The following is a 20,569-nucleotide window of genomic DNA, read 5'->3' as shown; positions in this document are numbered from 1 at the left end:
GCAGTGGCATATCATATGGACCAGAAGATCATTATAACCTTTGTCACAACGTTCGCAGTGACCATGTACTCTGCCTGGCCGCCAGAGTGCGCACATGTCCACAACAAATTTGCAGGAGTCTTTTAGTAAGGGCCAATGCTTAGCAACTGTCCATGCTTTGTGAGGTTTGATTTTGTTGTGTATTTTTGAAAAATGGTGTAGGTTTATTGCACTTATATAGCGACGTGCATGTACGTGTTTGTGTTTGTGTGGCTGCTTGTACTAGTCCGGACTGATGCCCATTTATAGTGCTAGCTCACTGAGATACCATGCCGCAGTTTAACATGAATTCCCCACTCAGACACAGTATACTGACTCCGAGCCGACCAGTCCTTGTTTTAGCCCTTTAATGCCGAGCGCCAGACAGGGTACCACAAGTACCATCTCTTAACGTCTTTTGGTATGACGCGGCCGGGGATCAAACCCCGGACCGCTCTCCGGGCGGACGCTCTACCACTAGACCACGGAGGCGGTCGGAGGAATAAGGAGAAGTGTGGAATCTGTCGTCCAGGTACAAGGCGGTTTTTACACTCGCTAATTATTTTCAGGATTGTGATTACCTTTGAAAAATAACAATGAACGTTTTTGGACAGTAATGGTCGTTCATGCCTGATCATGGAACTTCCCGCATCCCTAGTTTTCGTCAAGTAGGCACAATTTATGGATAACAACTTCTTTAAAACTGTAAAGGCGACGTTTCGTTATAGATCCTTATGCCGTTGTCAAGCAAGACCGTCGTCTTTACAGTATTAAAGAAGTTGTTATCCATAAATGGCGTCTACTTTGACGTCAGTCAACTTCTAAGTAATGCCTATCAAACAATTCATGCATAGTTTTCGTAGTTATCAATTTGAACATTTTCATCATTCTCTGTGTTTTCATAAGTCAAGAGACTCATCTTACACAAGACATTAAATTATCTACCACAGCTCAGGCTTGTGAAAAATACCTTGTTGTTTGACAGATGTGGTCGCAAAACCTTGGGGTGCTTCATTAATTTCTAGGTGTACAGGTTGCTGGGGAAGTCATTAGGAGACTCCACCAACTCTGACTCGGGGACTTGTGTGTTCGTACCCGATGTTCACATCACTGGGTTTTTTCCTGGTCCATATTCGATAATTTACAGGTTGCTGTGACCTAGCTGATATATTGCTGACTGTGTTTGTGGCGACCTGTACCAGTACAGACTAGTGCACTGTTTTATAGTGCTACCCGCTGAAATACCATGCCACAGTTTAACATGAATACCCCAATCAGACAAGTATACCAACTCCGAGCCGAATTGTTTTATCCCCTTAATGCCGAGCGCCAGGCAGGGTAAGAACAAGTACCATCTTCTAACGCATTCCGGGCAGACGCTCTGTCCACGACACCACAGAAGTGGTCTCAAGCTGACTGAATTCTGATTAAATCAATTTCAGAGAATAGTACAGAATAGTATGACAGAATAAGACAACAAAAAATAACGTCCTTTAACTATAAACTAACTGCTTATAGGTTCTTGGTATGGAATTGTTTCAACTTTCAGGGAAAAACGCCTCCATTGTGAGGTCTTCACACCCTCAACCACGGGTTTTCGAGGCCTGGGACAAAAATACACTAGTATTATTCAGTGCCGTAGCCAGCCGTAGCCAGCCCTCCCTGTCAAAAAAAGTTAACTACGGCCTTGTTATTACTGCACCATTGCTGTCTATTCTCAGTGGTAGAATTCAAAAGAGATTGTGTTGTCATTAACTTCACTTCAGCAAACAGAAAAACAACTTCGCAACTTTGTGGATGCAACCATTGGCTGTTCCAACCTGCACTAAGCTTTCAGCGCCAGTGTTCTGTGGATGCAACTGTATCTGGAATATCACTGGTGAATGACGTCTACCAAACAACCAAAGCAGCCTTCATAAACAGGGCCAAACAAGATCAAATAAATAAGATCAAATATATTCATTATTCTTATTCACCAAAATAATGAGTGATATTTGTCAAATTGAAAATATTGCTTCAAATATATTCATTATTTTTATTCACCAAAATAATGAGTGATATTTGTCAAATTGAAAATATTGCAAATAAAAACAACAGAATCCATTATCACTAAAAATTGAAGCAACTGACGACCCTCTGTCAATCAGAATGAGAATAGAAGCGTTCATAAAATATTTTCTCTATGTCGCAGTCAAATTACTGCTAACGTCAAACGTTGTTCATCATTAGTTTTATCAAGTGATCTAAGTTGATTATAAGTGTATTTGCCCACTTTATATATTTCATGGCATGTACTTTGAAATGAAGTAAAATGTATTTTAAAAATATTTTAAATAATCAATTATTCTAATTGATGTGGATGTTAAACCTTGAACCCCTAAACCCACAAAAATAGTGAGTGAGTGAGTTTGATTTTACACTGCTTTTAGCAATATCCCAGCAATATCACGGTGGGGGACACCAGAAATAGGCTTCACACATTATACCCATGTCAGGAATCGAACCCCTGTCTTTAGTGTGATGAGCGAACACTTTAACCACTAGGCTACCCCACTGCCCCCTACAAAAATAAACAGTTTAATTCCTGGGGTGTGAATGGTCTAAAGAGTTGTGTCTTTATAAAGGAGTAATCTGCTGATGGTGGGTATAAATCCCTGATTTGCTGCCATTGTGATTCTGGGTAGGTCTGTGACTAAAATAATGCTGATGCGACATAATTTTTAACTCTTTTGGCGTGAGTTTGCACCACAGTGGCCACACTTTTTAATTTTGTGTTTCACAGATTTATTCAGTCTTTTCCACACAAGGTCAGACGAAATAATAATAAATGTCAATCATTTATTTATTTATATGAAAATAATTCTGCTGTGGAGTCAACTGCAGGTGGCCTCTTGAATCACTGCTAGTGATTTAGACATGGACTTTATGTATACCATTTTATTTTGTATAAGAGGGTATAAGATTTTATAAGATAATAAAAATATATATTTTTATGTTTCATGCTTTTTTTGACAAGCTGCTTTTGAGTAGGGTCGGAGGGCCCGTGGAAAAATAAAAAATGTATGGCCTCATATTTGAGGTTTTCATCACAGTGTTGAATGTCTATGACCAGACTCACTTGAGGTCTTACTCCAAATGATGCTGACAAGCGAAGATACACAAATACAGAAACAGTGATAGATTCATCTCTTTATTTCTTCCACCAGTGTTGAAAAGACGAGGATGGAGAGGTGGGAGGAGGAATGGATGGAGAACACCCATCACTATATCGTCTTCATGACGGGGATGATAAATGTTCACTGGTTGATGCAAACAAACCCAGGCACTTACATACCAGCTATTTAAATAGTAAACTATTTTTTTAAATGAATAGAGTGGACCACCAGCAGATAACCAATGCTGATCCTGTGTTGCTGAAATGCTGCCTTAAACCAACAACCACACTAGTTTTATCACAGATTGTTTAAATCGGAGTACACAGATAAAAACTGCCGACTTTCCCTAAGTTTCCTCACAACCTCAGTCTCCAGACAGCGTAGAGAAGGGGTTACTAACATCTAAAGTCTCCGCCTCTTCTGGCCTCTGATTGGCTGATGCAGCTGATGACATCACTTCCTCTTCATCAGTGTCACTAGATAACAAGGTGTCCACTTCTCTCCGATATCCTCGTATGACGGACTGACCCTTTCTCAGTAACACTATCACTTCTGGGTGATCCCGCCAAGCCTCTGAAAGTAAGTTGGTTTTAACATCAGGCCATATAATCATAAGATTTCACTTCAACCCCACTTGCCACACTACCAACCATCTTGCCGTGTATGAGGCTAAAAAAATAGTCTTGGTTCTCAGGCACTGCCCTACATTGAAAACACAGTATGTTTATCTCTATTCTACCATGATTAAATAAAACGTGAACACTTTGGTGTTAGCAAATATACTGAGTGAAGCGGCATGGGTTGAGTCCAGTGTTTTGAGTGGGTTATCGATCTGAATTACGGATTCACCGAACGAAATATGATGCTGTATATACTCAAGCAGTTTGTTTACACCGTAAAACTTCACTCGAACATATGACAGGCATTGAAACATGAGGAGGGCATCCCTAAAGAAAACAAAGCAAGCTTTGCAAGGCTTTTGCTCTACATCGCGCGTCACCATTATGACGTCATATCGCTCATTGTGATGCAAAAGATATGACGTCACAGTCGTATATAGAAAAGCGCCAAAATTCCAAGCTCTCTGTTGTCTCCAAAACGTAAATACATTCCCTTTGTAGATTACTATTGTGTTTTCTGCATGAAATGTATTGCCACACATTCTTTGAATAGTGTAGTAACCGCATCTGTGCGTTTTGTAACCTGTAATTGTAGATATAATTATTTAAATATGCCTACCGACAATGACTGAAAATAGTACTATTCTATGAATATTAGCTTCCGTGGTGATGCGGACGTCAAACCAGCTGTTTCAATCAGAGGGGATTTATTGTGATTTAATAGCCTCTGATTGACCAATCAGAATCGAGTAAATTCCAAATTCATGGTAGAATAAATAATTATACTTCTATTATTAAATATATACTCACTGACCAAACAAAACTTGAATACCATACATGTTGGTTAAAATATGAAGAAAAACTTATGTTCAAGAGATGTTAGATTGGTTCGAAGCACAAACAAGCACACTGGTATGTTGTGTGAACTGACACTTATGAACGCCTCACATGTGACGTCATAGATCCACGACTCAATAGTATACTCCCATTTTTTTATTCCATATCTCAAGAACTGTGGCTCATTCATGTTTAAATAGTTTATCTTCACTATTTATTTATTGTTCCAATGCATGTAAGTCTAATGGTGCTTAATAATTGGTTGAACTTCAACTGGGACTCTGTACAATATAAGTTGAGAGGTTTATGGCGTGATGTACCCTGTGTGTGAGCCTACGTACCCCGAGCCGTCAGGCACACATAGTGAGTGAGTGAGTATGGTTTTACGCTGCTTTTAGCAATATTTCAGCAACATCACGGTGGGGGACACCAGTAATGTACATTGTACCCATGTCGTGAATCGAACCCGGATCTTTGGCGTGACGAGCGAACGCTTGATCCACTAAGCCACCCAACCGCCACTGGCACATACAGGGTTCATCACACCATAGGCCCCAAGGGATCGGTTGACAATGAATTTATCTCACTGACCTCATAAAGACCCAGAACATATTTCACAAAGTAAAACGCTATAATTTAGCCATTTTGACAGTTAGCAAAACGCAAACAAAAGCAAGTTACTTCCCTTTACCCACTGCCTTCGGATAAACATCAGTTCATTTCAGCTCAACGATACTTATGCGAGAGAAGTAAGTTATGTAAGTCGTTTTCTGATTGATTTATCAGCAGGGTACAGGCTACATGAGCAGGCTACATGAAAAATAATTTCATAGAAACATCACAGTCCGGATAAATTGGGTTCCACTGTATTGGGATTGTTTTTTCGTATGTAATATGTAATAATTGAGAAAGGGATCCTTAACCATGTAACGTGTTAACACCAAATCTCTCCCAGCAGGCATGTTGGATGTTGACGTACCTTTACTCTCTGTGTATCCTGGCGGGGTGAAGTTAAGTCGGAGTCGCCCCTCCACCGTCATCCTGAGAATGTGATTGGCCGCTCTGTAGATGTCGGGACGTGCCCCGCGGGCAGTGTTGTAGCCACACTTCACAGCCCACTCTGTACACAGCAAAGAGTGAGCGTGTGAGTGAGTGAGTTGGGTTTAACTCCGCTTTTAACAGTATTCCAGTTATATTGCGGTGTGTCAGCTTAACGTGGGAGGAAAGTGATGCAGGTCTCTGACGTTTACCACTTCGGTGAAACCCACGAGCATGGGTATGGTGCTGACAAACCTAGAAACATAATTGGGGCGAACCGGGATTCGAACCCACAATCATAGGTTTCTGCACAGCGAATTGCGGCGCCTTAGACAGCTGGGCCATCCGTGCCCCCAGACAGCAAAGACATAGAGAAAGTCCATCATAGTATAATGATTATTATTAAATGTCAAGGTTGTTTGTCAACAATGTTCCAGAAGTGTCATGCACGAATACACAGCGGAAACATTGCTCCTATGTGTCATGCATGGTGACCCGTAATTTATCAAGTCTGGACCAAGGAAACCTGTGGCTGCTTTAGTAGCATCAATCAACACTGATGGGGCATGATGACACAATCACCAAGGTGACACATTGCGACCCTCAATCATGATTGTATTTTTTTTCATTAACTGACGAGAGAACAAAGTTTACAAGTCTTCAAGATATCATCTTCCTGAGGCAAGGGAGATAACTGACTTTAAAACTCCAGTTTCCACCCTTGACGAACTAGGCTGGAATTATGGAGTTATGTTTTGGCTGGACTAACGAGTCTATGCATAGTTCAATCAAACTTGTGGAAGGAAATTAACATCTGGTTTGTAACCTGATGTGCTGATTTCAATCAATTGCAGGATTTGTAAAGCATGTGTACCACCAGCTCTTACCAAATACGTTTTTTGCTCATGTGATTTGATGAACCCGAAGTAAGGCCCTTTCAATTATAAAACAGATTTTGATTATGGAACACATTGTATTGACTGGGCGCCTCCATAATGTTTGAAGCAAATGCAAGTGATATGAGAGGTGGAATCTGATTGGTCAATACGAGGGTCATAGAAGGGACATAACTCGTAAAAGCCACTGGTGGCACTACAATCAAGCACAGAAATTCCAGCCTAGTTCTGCAAGAGTGGAAACTGGACTTTTATGGTCAGTTGACTCCCTTGCCTTGGGAAAATGTCATGATATCTTCAGATAACTTCAGCTAATGCCTAACTCAAACATCCTAGATAAACAATGTAAGTATTTAAGTCCCCTCTGGAATATTATGTTAATAGCCAGGATTTTGAGATATATTAATCTGAATAATCTCACCATTGCATATGTCATATGCTGTCCATTTTAGATCTTTGCCGTTCAGCCGATCTGCTTTAGGATGAGTGAGCTTGAGGATGAGAGTTAGGTTGATCCTAGAAGCCAGGTATGCGATACAGGAGTACGGGTCTCTAACATGAGCCACAGGGAATATACCAGACAGAACCTGTGGTGAATAGTCAGATATTGAAGTTATCATCTAGACTAGGCATGTGATACAGGAGTATGGGTCTCTAACATGAGCCATAGGGAATATACCAGCCAGAACCTGAGGTGAATAGTCAGATACTGGAGTTATCATCTAGGCAAGGTATGTGATACAGGAGTATGGGTCTCTAACATGAGCCATAGGGAATATACCAGCCAGAACCTGTGGTGAATAGTCCGATATTGAAGTTATCATCTAGGCAAGGTATTTTTTGATTGGCTAGTTTTTCCCATTGTTTACATTGTTTGCAAACAGTCCCATAGCAACATGACATCATATCATCATGTGTTCAACTATTCTAATGTTACCCGTCAAATTATGAAACACGTGATAGTTCACTTCTGCTCCACTTTGATGTGTAAAGCTATACTGTCATGCACCTCACTGTCACAGTTGTAGTAGTATGTCCATACATGTATACTTACGCAAAACAATATTTAAAACACACCGAAAAGCTTGCATTAGAACCTTCGTTCTTATTTCAGAATAAGTGTGTTACAAACAAGAGAAAAGTCCAGTCACGTGTTAAGCCCACACCTGCGGTGAGGTCACTGTAGCAGAAAATTCTCTCATGGAATAAGAAGAGCAGAGCCGTAAATTGGGAGTTATTGGCCATTGTTTACAAACAAAGCTTCAGAAAGGTTGATGATATATTAGTGATCACTGAGTTCTGTGTCAAGGTGTCTGTGTCCCTGAGTGCATTGACAGCACTGAATACTGATGAAAAACGTTTAAACGGCATCGATTAAACTGGAATATGTTCATGTATTTACCTGCAATGGTTTCTCTATGAGAGACGGGAAGACAAGTCCTGGGCAGTCACACAGTTTGACAGTTGGTGTGAGGAAAATAGTCTGGAAATGCTTCGTGTGACCTGGCGTCTTCGACACACTCACAACCTGCAACACAGATTGCTATGTTACCATGGCTACATCACCAGAGCTCCAGACAACTTAAGATTTCAATAAAATGAATTAGGTTTTAGATGTATTTATAAACCTATTCATTGGGATCTCTATTAAGTAAGAGAGTTCTTTCTATAGGCATTAAAACCTATTGTGAGGTTTTACTTTCAAAGTAAAACCTATTAAGAGGTTTTACTTTCAAAGTAAAACCTATTATGAGGTTTTATTTTCGTTCGGGAGGTTTTACTTTGAATGTAAAACCTCAAATTTTTGCCACCTTTCAAACACTCCTATGTCCACTGTTAAAGAAAATTAAATGAAGATGTGCGTGAAAAAAATGGAATCAATAACTACAATAACTGCAATACATCCTTAACAATCAGTTCGAAAAGGTACAGAAAAAATATTTACCTTTTTACCAACTAAGCCATTAATGAGAGATGACTTGCCAACATTGGGATATCCTAGGAACAGACATAAACAAAGTCATAATAAAAAAACGTGATACGGGGAACAAAATCTGTAAAAGCACAACTTAGTTACTGAAACGTTTTGACAAATGCAACATCAACTTCCATCACAAGGCAATGAATGGGAGGGAGCGGTCATGTTTCATTGATGAGTGTGCTAAACAAGGGCCCCTAAATCATGTGAACAGAGAATCTAACCCAAGTGTCTGTTAATATTGGCAAGCCTCAGCATTTGAAACTTTTATCGGTGGGTGTTCAAAAGACACGAGGGTGAGATTCTATTTATCGTCCAAACTCATGCTACTAACTTTTCCAGTTTGTAAACAGTAGTGAGTATGTGGGTTTGGTTTAACGCCGCCTTTTATAGTATTCCTGTTATATCCCCAAGTGATGCAGGTTTCAGATGTTTACCACTTCGGTGAAGCCCACACACACGGGTATGGTGCTGACAAACCAAGGAACATAATTTGGGTGATGGTTTCTCTATGGGGGATTCGTACCGACAATCTTGGGTTTCTGGCATGCCCAAGGGACACAACTCTGCACAGCAAAGTGCAGCCTGTTAGATGACTGGGCCACTCGTGGACCCTTGTAACGAGTCCTAACCATTGCCTTGAGTGCAGAAAGCAGGGCTAACAAGAATCAGTGGCAGAGAGATTGTGACGTCATGGTAGATTGTCATATATATTGACTTATTTGTCTTAAAATAGAGATTGCCTCTGTGGTCTAGTGGTAGAGCATCTGCCCGGAGAGTGGAGGGTCCGGGGTTTGATCCCCGGCCGCGTCATACTAAAAGACCTTAAAAGATGGTACTTGATGTTACCCAGTCTGGCACTTGGGCTAAAACAAGGACTGGTCAGCTCGGAGTCAGTATACTGTGTCTGTGTGGGGTATTCATGTTAAACTGTAGCATGGTATCTGTGGGCTAGCACTATAAAATGAGCATTAGCCCGGACTAGTAGAACACACACACACACACACACACACACACACACACACACACACACCACACACCACACATACACACACACACTTGCAATAATCTTTGATGCGATGTTAAACCCTATTTCACCACACCTCAAACCTTAAATGAGACTTTATCAAAAACGTATGATGTGTTATCACTTAAGAATACATGATCAAGGTTTAGTTTCAGAGTGGAATATCCCTTTAACTCACCAACACAGCCTATCGTCAACACCCCATCTCTGTATCTCACATGGCCGCTGTCATCTGTCAATGTTTCTGCAGCTGATGTTGGCGCCTCACTTGTGTCAACATCTGCATCTTCATCCTTGCCAACCTCCTGACATTCAACCTTTGACCTCCAACTGCTTAAGTCAACTGCTATAGAACAAAAAATAATTGTATCATTTTTCTTTGGCCATCTACAAAGAAGTGTTGAACTGAACATTTTGAAAGTCAAACTAAGGCTTAAGAAAATTAAAGTTTTGAAAATATAGTGTGGCTGGGTGGTGTCTCTTATTCTTTTTTTGTTGTTGTTGTTGTTGTTGTTGTTGTTGCTGGTTGTTTAAACTGGTATGTAACCAAATAAACAGTCATGTACATTCAACCTGGGAAAGGGCCTCCCTACATAAATGTATTCCTTGATGAGTGAAATACTGGAATACAGTATTTCACAACCGTTGGACCTGGAACATTTAAGGATTTTTTGTTTTTTTCAAAAGGGATATAAAAACTAAACATGCGGCAAACTTAATAATGTTGCAGCCGTTGCCTGAGAACCAAGACTATTATAAATAACCGGACATGAGAAAAAAGAATATGTCATCATTTGCTTGTTGCAGGGTTGGAAGTGTAAGATAAGGAGTGAGTGAGTGAGTTTGGTTTTACGCCACTTTTAGCAATATTCCAGCAATATCACAGCGGGGGACACCAGAAATGGGCTTCACACATTGTACCAATGTTGGGAATTGAACCCAGGTCTTCGGCGTGACAAGCGAACGCTTTAACCAATAGGCTGCCTGACCACCCCCGTAAGATAAGGAGCAGAATAGAGGGAGCTTGATTAACTACATACCTTTCCCTTCAACAAGATTCTCGCAAGCCTCTAGAAGTTCTCTGGAACCAACTGATTTAATTCGTCTTCCTGTTTTGTGGCCCTTGTTCAAACCTGCAAGACAAAGAATACCAGAATCATTACCCCCATGAAAAGCGGGTGTAGACCCTCATGAAGACCAGACAGACCCCTGTGAAGATCCTGGTTAGACCTCCGTGAAGATCAGGGTTAGGATTGGTCTAATCCCTAATGTGTGGATTGATGCTCATGATATCAATTACTTGATGTCTGTTAATTGTCCGGTGAATTAAACAATTCATAATTCATCATATTATAAATATACATATTATAATAAACAACTTGTAATGTGTGTGAAAAGTTGTACTAAAATACGCTATTTGAAGGGGGCGTGGCCCGAAATGCAAATGTCCGATTGGGATTTTAAATTTTCCGGACCCCTGGTTCCAGACTTGATTATTTACAGACTGTCGTCACATAATTGTAATATTGCTGAGTCAAGGAATAAAAAACAAATCAACCAGAATTATTAAACATGTTAAATCATATCAGAGTCACTGAGAAATGTCATATTTGGTGTCTTTGTAATTATTACCTGTCATGTCCATAGGGGAAGGATTTAGGTGACATTATGTTCAGTATTAATCACTGTCAATATATCATTTGCTCACTGCTGATAATTCAGAATATTCACTGACTCAAATAATTGAAGATGCCTTCATCAACACCTTCACTATCTAATCTTGCAAAAAGACAATGAACAAAACTTAGAATATCCTACACGCAACTTGGACATGTTGGAATTAAAGATGTACAGTCCTTCATGATATAAAATTGGAAAGCCCCACCTGTCCCGAGGTGATGACCTCACACCGGCCGGTGCATTCGCATTCACGGATGAGTATATTTCTATAGTCCATTTGAGAGTTCCCTAATTGGACTTAGAATAAATCTGAACTTGTGGATTCGTTAAAATTTTTCTCCTGTAAAACTGTTGATAGGACTCCTGTCACTGAAATACCTCAAGGTAGGTAGAACGGCAGGTAGTCGATATTTCAATAGCAACAGTCTGTGAAACATTCTACCTTGTTTTAACGGGCAAGAGGTATTTTTCAAGCATTCAGACAGTACTTTAGAACAAAAACCAACCACTTTCTCTTACATTTACTATGCTGCAAGCTTCCTTGGTGGCTTGATGCCTCGGCGTAGGATGTGAAGAAGACGATGCGTAACTTGGGGAAGTGTTTGTGAAAGTAGTCCTTCCAGGCCACGACCAGGCCGAGTGGAGCAAGGTCCACCTTGTTGAGGACCAGGATCATGGGCTTGTTGAGGTCCCGTGTCACATGATCGTAGAGAGCTGGTGAGAAGTGCAGGGCCTGGAAACAGTACCGTATTTAACCCAAAATACATGATTATAAGCTTCGTGGACAAAGGAGTGAGTGAGAGAGGGAGGTAGGGAGGCCGAGTGGAGCAAGGTCCACCTTGTTGAGGACCAGGATCATGGGCTTGTTGAGGTCCTGTGTCACATGATCGTAGAGAGCTGGTGAGAAGTGCAGGGCCTGGAATCAGTACCGTATTTAACCCAATGTACATGATACAAGCCTCATGGACAAAGGAGTGAGAGAGGGAGGTAGGGAGGGTGAGTGAGGGAGCTAGGATTAACACCGTTTTTTACCATATTTCAGGGACGGTTGGGTAGCCTAGTGGTTAAAGCATTCGCTCATCATGCCGAAGACCCGGGTTCGATTCCCGACATGGGTACAATGTGTGAAGTCCATTTCTGGTGTCCGCCACCGTGATATTGCTGGAATATTGCTAAAAACATGTCAAATTGATGTGGAAGGTAGGTCCGAAGTGATGCAGGTCTCAGACATTTACTACTTTGCTGAAACCCACAAGCATGGGCATGGTGCTGACAAAAGTAGACACAAACTCTCTCTTAGCAAACAGGGATTCAAACCACGATCATAGGTTTCTGGCATGTCCAAGGGAGGTAACTCAGCACAGGGAATAGCTGCACCTTAGATGACTAGGCCCTCCATGCCCAAGAAGACAAAGGAGGCGTATTAGACATGATAAGAATGAGAGTATATTTAAATAATCACAATTATAAAATATAATAGAATTAATTATAATGAGTGAGTGAGTACGGTTTTACGCCGCTTTTAGCAATATTCCAGCAATATCACGGCGGACACCAGAAATGGGCTTGACACATTGTACCCATGTCGGGAATTGAACCCGGGGTCTTCAGCGTGACGAGCGAACGCTTTAACCACTAGGCTACCCGACCGCCCCAAATGAATTATAAAAGATCCATCACAGCTCATAGCCATTCAAAGCATGGTTGTATTTATTTTATTTTAAGACTATTATGTGGAGATTCCGGGTTAGAATTGGTCCCTAGCAACGTTTGCTGGTCGTAAGAGGCCTCCAAATAGATTGGTTGGTCGGACTTGGTGACTTGGTTGATTGCGTGTCATCGCAGTCCAATGCTGTAGATCGGTGTTCACAATATCAATCACTGGAGTGTGTGGTCTGGACTTCATAATTACAGACTGCCGACATATAGTGGGAAGATTGTTGAGTGTGGCATTTAACAATAAACAAACAAACAAACAAACAAGCCAACAAACAAACAAACAAATTCTGAGAATCACATACTGGGTGTCTGATGTCCGTGACAAACAAACAGACAAACAAATTCTGAGAATCACATACTGGGTGCCTGATGTCCGTGACAAGCAGCATGATGTCCGACATCTCTGTGACGCGCCACAGCTGCCGCCAGGTCTCAAGGTTCATCTCGAAGTAGCTCAGCTCCCTGGGGCCATACACAGCAAATATGTTGTCAAGGTAACGCTGAAACGTTGGGAAACCACTGCATGTTATTCGATTATCATCGTATATCATGAATATTCTGTTGATTCACTGTTCATACAGCTTTTTTAATACACTTGTTTAAAGTCCCTTGGATTTTTAAGTAAAACTGATATGGATAAATTGCTGGGCAAGAGATAGTATACATTTTGATTTGACAAAAAATGACAAATGTTGTTAAAACGTTACCAGGCTGAAAACAGTTGCCGAAACAATGCAAACTTAAGATCCAAAACTATGACACCTGTATCAATTACATCAGCATCAAATAACAGTCTTATTTGACTCATTTTAGCCCCCATTAAACATGAGTGTATGCTTTCTTTTGCCCGACACTTTATGATGCATCAAATATAACCAGTGTTTAAAAATAAGAAGGTTGTGGCATCTTCCCAAGGCAAGGAACTGACCATAAAAGTCCAGTTTCCACCCTTGCCAAACTGGATTGGAATTCTGGAGTTATATTTTGACTGAACTAATGAGTCTGTGCACAGTCAAATCAAAATTGTGCAACGAACTAGACATACGGTTCGTAAACAACACGCATTTCAAAGTGTAGATTTCGGTCGACTGCAGGCTTTGCAAAGCATGTGTACTGCAAACTTGGCGTCGACAGATATTTTGCAAATCTTTTCATGTTTTTAATCAAGCTACTCAACGATTTGATGCAGTTTGTGGGTTAAGACCCGTATTTATTACAAAATAGATCTTGATTATCATTCAGATTGTATTGACGGAAGCCGCCATTTTGTCTGAAGCCAATACAAAGCAATATGAGCGATGAAATCGTATTGGTCAATCAGAGGGACTATTATAGCCACTGGAGATGCTACATACAATTGAGCCTGGAAATTCAAACCTTGTTCGGCAAGGATGGAAACTGGACTTTTGTAGTCAGTTAACTCCCTTGCCTTGGGAGGATGTGTCTTGAGGATTTCTCACATAGTATAAGAATCTAGGGCCCCCCAAATATTAAACTTTTACTATTAGAGAACTCCATGACTTTCATGGTGGATGTTAAACACTGATAACATAGCAAATATGATAAGGTTTGGGGAAAAAGCAGGTCATTTGAAACTTGGTGTGCTTACCTGGAAATATTCATCTTCTCTCTGTTCCAGAACCTGTTTAGATGTAGCGCTGGTCCAGGCCGGTCTCTTTGGCAGGTCCAGGACAGTTCCTGGCTTGTAGATGTCATCTATGTCTGTCTCTAGGGCATTCTGTCATCAAAGTGAGTGAATGTCACAGTGGGTGAAATGGGGTTTAGTGTCGTGTTCAATATTATTGCACTTATCCATGTTAAATTGCAGCATGGGGAGTGAGTGAGTATAGTTTTACACCGCTTTTAGCAATACTCCAGCAATATCATTGCAGATAACACCAGAAATGGGCTTCACACATTTTGTTATTTTGAGAAAGTTGAGAAAAGTTGGAAAAAGTGATGTTTTCATTGCATGAACATAACACTTGATATTTCACTGCAGTGAACATAACACTTGAGTGAGTGAGTGAGTGACTGAGTTGGGTTTAATGCTGCTTTTAACAGTATTCCAGTCAGCTTAACTTGGGAGGAAAGCCTGAAGTGATGCAGGTCTCAGACGTTTACCACTTCGGAGAAACCGATGCCCCCATACAACACTTGATATTTCACTGCAGTAAACATTACATTCTGACGGAACTGTTGTCGTACAAGAGTTACCTCCCCTTAAATTGTCTCCCTTTATTGTATGTGTCAAGCCCGTACACAAACTGTTCACGTCCTTTTTACGTTAGCTCATTGCAAAATAATGACAGATGGTCATTTATGGAGTTAATATCACTTCCTCCTGTTTGTATTCTGGAACATGTTTCGTTATAAATTGTAAACATGATATTTCACTCGACACATGTACCATGTGGGGAATCGAACCCGGGTCTTCGGCACGACAAGCAAACACTTTAACCACTAGGCTACCCGACCGCCCTGCAGCATGTTACCACAGTCGGCTTCCACTATGAAACGGACTAAAGTACTCACGGAAATGAAAAAAACCTGTTTTTTCGATCTCAGATTTTAAATAAATGCAGTTAATATACAAAATATATAAATATTCAAACAACTCAATTAGTACTAATTGGGCCTTGGCACAAATACAGCGTATCAAAGGTTTTTATGTCTTTTTACACGTAAAAGTGTGTAAAAATATGAACAAAACATACTATTGTGAAACTGAGCATAACCAGGTGTTAGTAGATCAAGGTGAATGTCCATGACCTCTGACACCTTGACGACAGGTGAAAACAGGTGCTTGAAACCCACGTGCATGTAATTTGTCAGTGGTTAGTGATTTGTGAGTGGCATTGTGGGATAGTGAATCATCGTCAAAATATCAGAACGTAAAAGTAACATATTCCCTTCTCAAACAACAACTTACATGTCATTATTATTATGTACATAAACATAGCTGTTATTTTTATTGTTGTTTTGATAACTTTTTTCCAGGCTAATTTGCGTAATGCCTATAGCCTGTTTCTGCCATGTCAATTTGGACTTAGTTTTATTTTTGAATGTTGAAAGTGCCTACAAATTACCTCCTGTAAAGTACATTTTGTATTGAGCACTGAGATAAAACTAGCAAATCCAGACAAGTACTTTTCCAGTTGTTTTGTCATTTCGTATTTACATCTACGTAATACTTTGTGTCGATTATTAAATCCAGCAAAACAGGTTTTTTTCATTTCCATGAGTACTTTAGTACAAGCAGCAACTTTCACCATTTTCACTCACACTTACATCACTATATATATAAGGGCAATCATATTGAACGCGACGTTTAACCCAATATCACCTTTCCTCAATTTATCACTTGGCTTATAATACTTAACGGACCTGTCAAAATTGTGGAATAAAATATTAATTTTGAAAACATTATTTCAGTTGTGAAAAAAACTTCAAGTAGGCTAACAGAGGAAGAGAAGTAGCCATTTGGCTTTTCATGCCCCCCAAGTATTTAATATATTTCATTTCATGTTTTTTTCATTTCAAAGCCGGTACCTCTGGTAGTGACGTTAAAAACCTCAGACATTCCTCTCTCTTCTTCTCAAGTTCCTTGTCACTCATTTTGAAGAAATGTAAGCGGAATCTGGAATTTGAGTTGAAAAATTGATAATCATGATAATTATTAATGCAAGATGCTAATAAGTGCTGGTCATATCAAAATTTAAGATTGTGTAGCAGGGCGTGGAGTCATCCCACAGATGACATCCTTACCTTGAGCACGTTCATATTAAATTTGAGCAAAATAAGCCTCAGTACCCTACTATGCGGCCCGGGACGTGCCTTCTGTTGACGGGGGAGTATGTAGCAGGGCGTGGAGTCATCCCACAGATGACATCCTTACCTTGAGCCCGTTCATATTAAATTTGAGCAAAATAAGCCTCAGTACCCTACTATGCGGCCCGGGACGTGCCTTCTGTTGACGGGGGAGTATGTAGCAGGGCGTGGAGTCATCCCACAGATGACATCCTTACCTTGTCAGCTTGCTGACGGGGTTAACCTCTTTGGTCATGTGGACAAGGCGTCCGACCTGTGATCAGAAGGTCCGTGGTTCGAATCCAATCACGGGACTCGGAAATTTTATGGCCGTTACAATTGCAACATGGAAATCTTACTTTAAATCCTCACCAAACCAGAGGTACAGAAACACACCATGAGAAACAAATTGACATCTGTGAGGAAACACTCTTTGACACTTTGGATACCATACATCATAAAACTAAGACAATGGATGCATATGCTCCTTCTAGGGCTGGTGTAAGTGAGTGAGTACGGTTTTACGCCGCTTTTCGCAATATTCCAGCAATATCACGGCAGGGGACACCAGAAATGAGCTTCACACATTGTACCCATGTCGGGAATCGAACCCGGGTCTTCGGCGTGACGAGCGAACGCTTTAACCGCTAGGCTACCCGACCGCCCCAGGGCTGGTGTAAAGTAGAGAAGGCAGCACATGGTCCTTCAACTCCCGGAACTTATGGACAATAAACTGATGTGAGGCAGGTGCTTGGAAGGTAGGGCTGGGGTGGGTAACTAGGGGATTCGGGTCAGGTGGGTCCCGAGTAGGACCCGGGAACCCACAGGACTACCGGGTTGGGTTTAACGCTGCTTTTAACTGTATTCCAGTTGTATCATGGCGTGTCAGCTTAATGTGGGAGGAAAGCCCGAAGTGATGCTGGTCTCAGACGTTTACCACTTCGGTGAAACCCACAAGCACGGGTATGGTGCTGACAAACCTAGAAACATAATTTGGGCGAACCGGAATTCGAACCCACAATCATAGGTTTCTGGTGTGCCCAAGGGACGCAACTATGCACAGCGAATCGCGGCGCCCCAGACGACTGGGCCACCCGTGCCCCCCACCTAACGAGTGAGTGGGTGAGGATGGTTTTACGCCGCTTTCAGCACTTTTCCAGTCATATTTTGGCTGGAGACACCAGAAATTGATTTCACACATTGTACCCATGTGGGGAATCGAGCCCGGATCTTCAGAATGACGAGCACACTCTTTACCCACTAGGCTACCCCACTGCCCCCATGGCCTGATGACATTTGCCAACCATGTACATTGATGTATCACAGGTTCCTTGTTCTTCATGTTTCTGGCAACTTTGTCACGCAAATAGTCTTATAAATGATAATAACAGGTAAAACACAGCTCATCCACGAAGTGGAAACATGATGCAGGTGTTAGATGTTAACCACCACTTTGGGTAAGGACAAGATTTTGTTGTTTGTTTGTTTGTTGTTTAACACTGCACTCAGCAATATTCCAGCTATATGATGATGGTCTGTAAATCATTGAGTCTGGACCAGACAATCCAGTGATTGATGTCACGAGCACCGATTCACACAATTGGGAAACGATGATATGCAATCAACCAAGTCAGAGAGCCTGACAATCTGATCCTGTCAGTCGCCTCTTACGACAAGCATGGTTTGCTGAAGACCATTTCTAAGGGCAAATATGGGAACTGAAAGACAATCATCAGATCCTGTCATGTCTAAGGGTCAGAAATCTGTGCCATAATTTTGACACTTCAGACAACATTGCCATCTTGGCCCCCACTATCACCAAAGAACTGACCTAAACAGACTGATACAGATAAATGTTTACCATATTCGACGTAATGAGCGCCCAGCTCTAATAAGCGCCCACGGCGGTATTTGCTAATATATTGGCTAGTGAACAATCCTAATTAGCACCCCTTCCAATTGATCAATGTTCACAAGACTTATTTATTCACGTACAATACGCACTCGTGTGTTATATGCACCCTTAATTATGGGCAATTAAATTCTAGAAAAATATATCTGTCGTACATAAACATTTCAGCCTGTCAGCATAAACCAGGAAATTTATCTTTCAACACTGTTTTTTTCACCAAAATAATATTCTAATAAGAGCCCTCTATTTCTAATTTTGAGAGCGCCCTGGGCGCTTGTTATGTCGAATACGGTAATCTAACTTTAGGCCTCACCAGTTTATTGTCTTGTTTTACAGATGCAGCTGCTGGTAATTTTTCATTAGGTAGTAATATTATTTAAAATATATATTAGGTATGCATAGCATTAGTTTAAAAAAAGAAAAGAAACAACTAACTAACCTGTTGGGGTCGAGTCTTCTATCTGGTACATCTGAAGGCTGCTGGTTGATCTTGTTCACTGTAATGGCTGATCCAGCTGATCCTTCAACTGCACGTTCCCCCTGCACATCACCACTGTCTGAGTCGGTGTCATTGTCTGCATTTGATCTCGCTGAATAAATAAACCATTTAATTATCATTTTATATAGTCATGTCAGCATGGTTGGTATTGTTACATATGCATGATCATGATGATATGCTGAAAGTTTTGATATATGTATTTTAAAGACAAATTTGAAATCAAAATATGGCTATACAATGGTAAACATGCCGAACAATGACATATTTTTCATTTTCATTGTTTTAAGAAAGGATCATAGCGGCAGCATCAGCTGCAAAGTGGTCTGCTTGACCTGAGGCTCCAAAGTTAGCATGGTTAGTAAAACAGTACATAAGCATGATCATGTACACTTTGAACTGATTTAAATATTTCAGAGAAAAACACACACACCAAAGGAATGGCCAGTACATGCACCTATTGGCTATTATCATGATTATCTTATAGATCTATATGTTCTTATTCTATTTACCATTGTTCATGTTGTTTACTTTAAAAAATCTTCTTAATTAAGAATTATAAAGAAACTGATTTTCAATAGATCCAGCTAAATACCTATGAAAAACAAAACCATGGAGTATCAACAGATCAAAACCATGAACATTAATTAAACAGATAACAATATGTTCACTTTGCCATTTGTTTGCGTCTTTTGTGAGATTACAGGAAACATCAACATACACGTGTTATAAGTACCTGAGTTGATTAGCATGATGTCGACGACCAATGTCAATGACATGGTTATGTTGATAAAATAATGATCATTAACATGTTAACAGCTGGTTAACTGGTTAAGAAAATATGTTTACCATGAGTATACGATGTTTAAAGTATTTACAATAACGTTCTGTATTTGAAAAACGACACTATCATCCTTAAAATCAATGCAAGTTACGTTTCACTAACCACTAACTAGCTGTTAACAGATGATGGAATATTGTATAAACAAACCTTGTTTTCTCTGTCGTCGTTCCTGCAATTGTTTTTTCTTCTGTTTAACACTGAAAGCTACTTTTCTGGGCATTGTTCAGATATTTAGATCTCCTGTTTAGCACAAAATGATCCAACGTGATCAGATTGCTTCCCTTTTGGCATAATATGCCTTCTCAAGGTATTTCACAACAAGCGAAATAGTTGAGGTATGGGCGCTGACATCTTGTATGGTTCGCAGTAAATTTGTAAAATAAATTTATGATGGTACAATGGAGGCACGTGCAACCTTATTTATATGATCGGAAATACGTGAAAAGGGAGCCGGATACAGTCGATCGCAAAGGAAAATTCTACATCTTACGGTATATTGAAATTCACTGCGCGACTATAATGTTTGCATAGCGAAGTAA

General features: G+C 40.5%; 1 protein-coding gene across 2 annotated transcripts; it reads right to left on the bottom strand.

Annotated features, from left to right (window-relative positions):
- Positions 1-3,195: 3,195 nt before the first annotated feature.
- On the bottom strand, positions 3,196-20,392 carry LOC124118242 (guanine nucleotide-binding protein-like 1). 2 transcript variants are annotated; one of them, XM_046480354.2, is made up of 13 exons: positions 20,178-20,392; positions 19,130-19,280; positions 16,521-16,608; positions 14,578-14,706; positions 13,328-13,468; positions 11,769-11,982; positions 10,610-10,702; positions 9,748-9,915; positions 8,510-8,562; positions 7,967-8,092; positions 6,986-7,151; positions 5,610-5,750; positions 3,196-3,746 (listed from the first exon to the last, which is right to left on the bottom strand). In XM_046480354.2, exons 1-13 carry the CDS (start codon positions 20,248-20,250, stop codon positions 3,538-3,540), a joined length of 1,752 nt encoding a protein of 583 aa, XP_046336310.2. In that variant the 5' UTR covers positions 20,251-20,392; the 3' UTR covers positions 3,196-3,537. The 2 variants fall into 2 exon arrangements, with proteins under 2 accessions (XP_046336310.2, XP_046336311.2); XM_046480355.2 differs by having other exon boundaries at positions 9,748-9,912.
- Between the last annotated feature and the right edge of the window lie 177 nt (positions 20,393-20,569).

This window comes from Haliotis rufescens, unplaced genomic scaffold (assembly GCF_023055435.1).
Source record: "Haliotis rufescens isolate VD_foot unplaced genomic scaffold, xgHalRufe1.0.p SCAF_8, whole genome shotgun sequence".
In the NCBI taxonomy this organism is placed as follows: Eukaryota; Metazoa; Mollusca; class Gastropoda; order Lepetellida; family Haliotidae; genus Haliotis; species Haliotis rufescens.
This window is presented reverse-complemented; position numbering and strand designations above follow the sequence as displayed.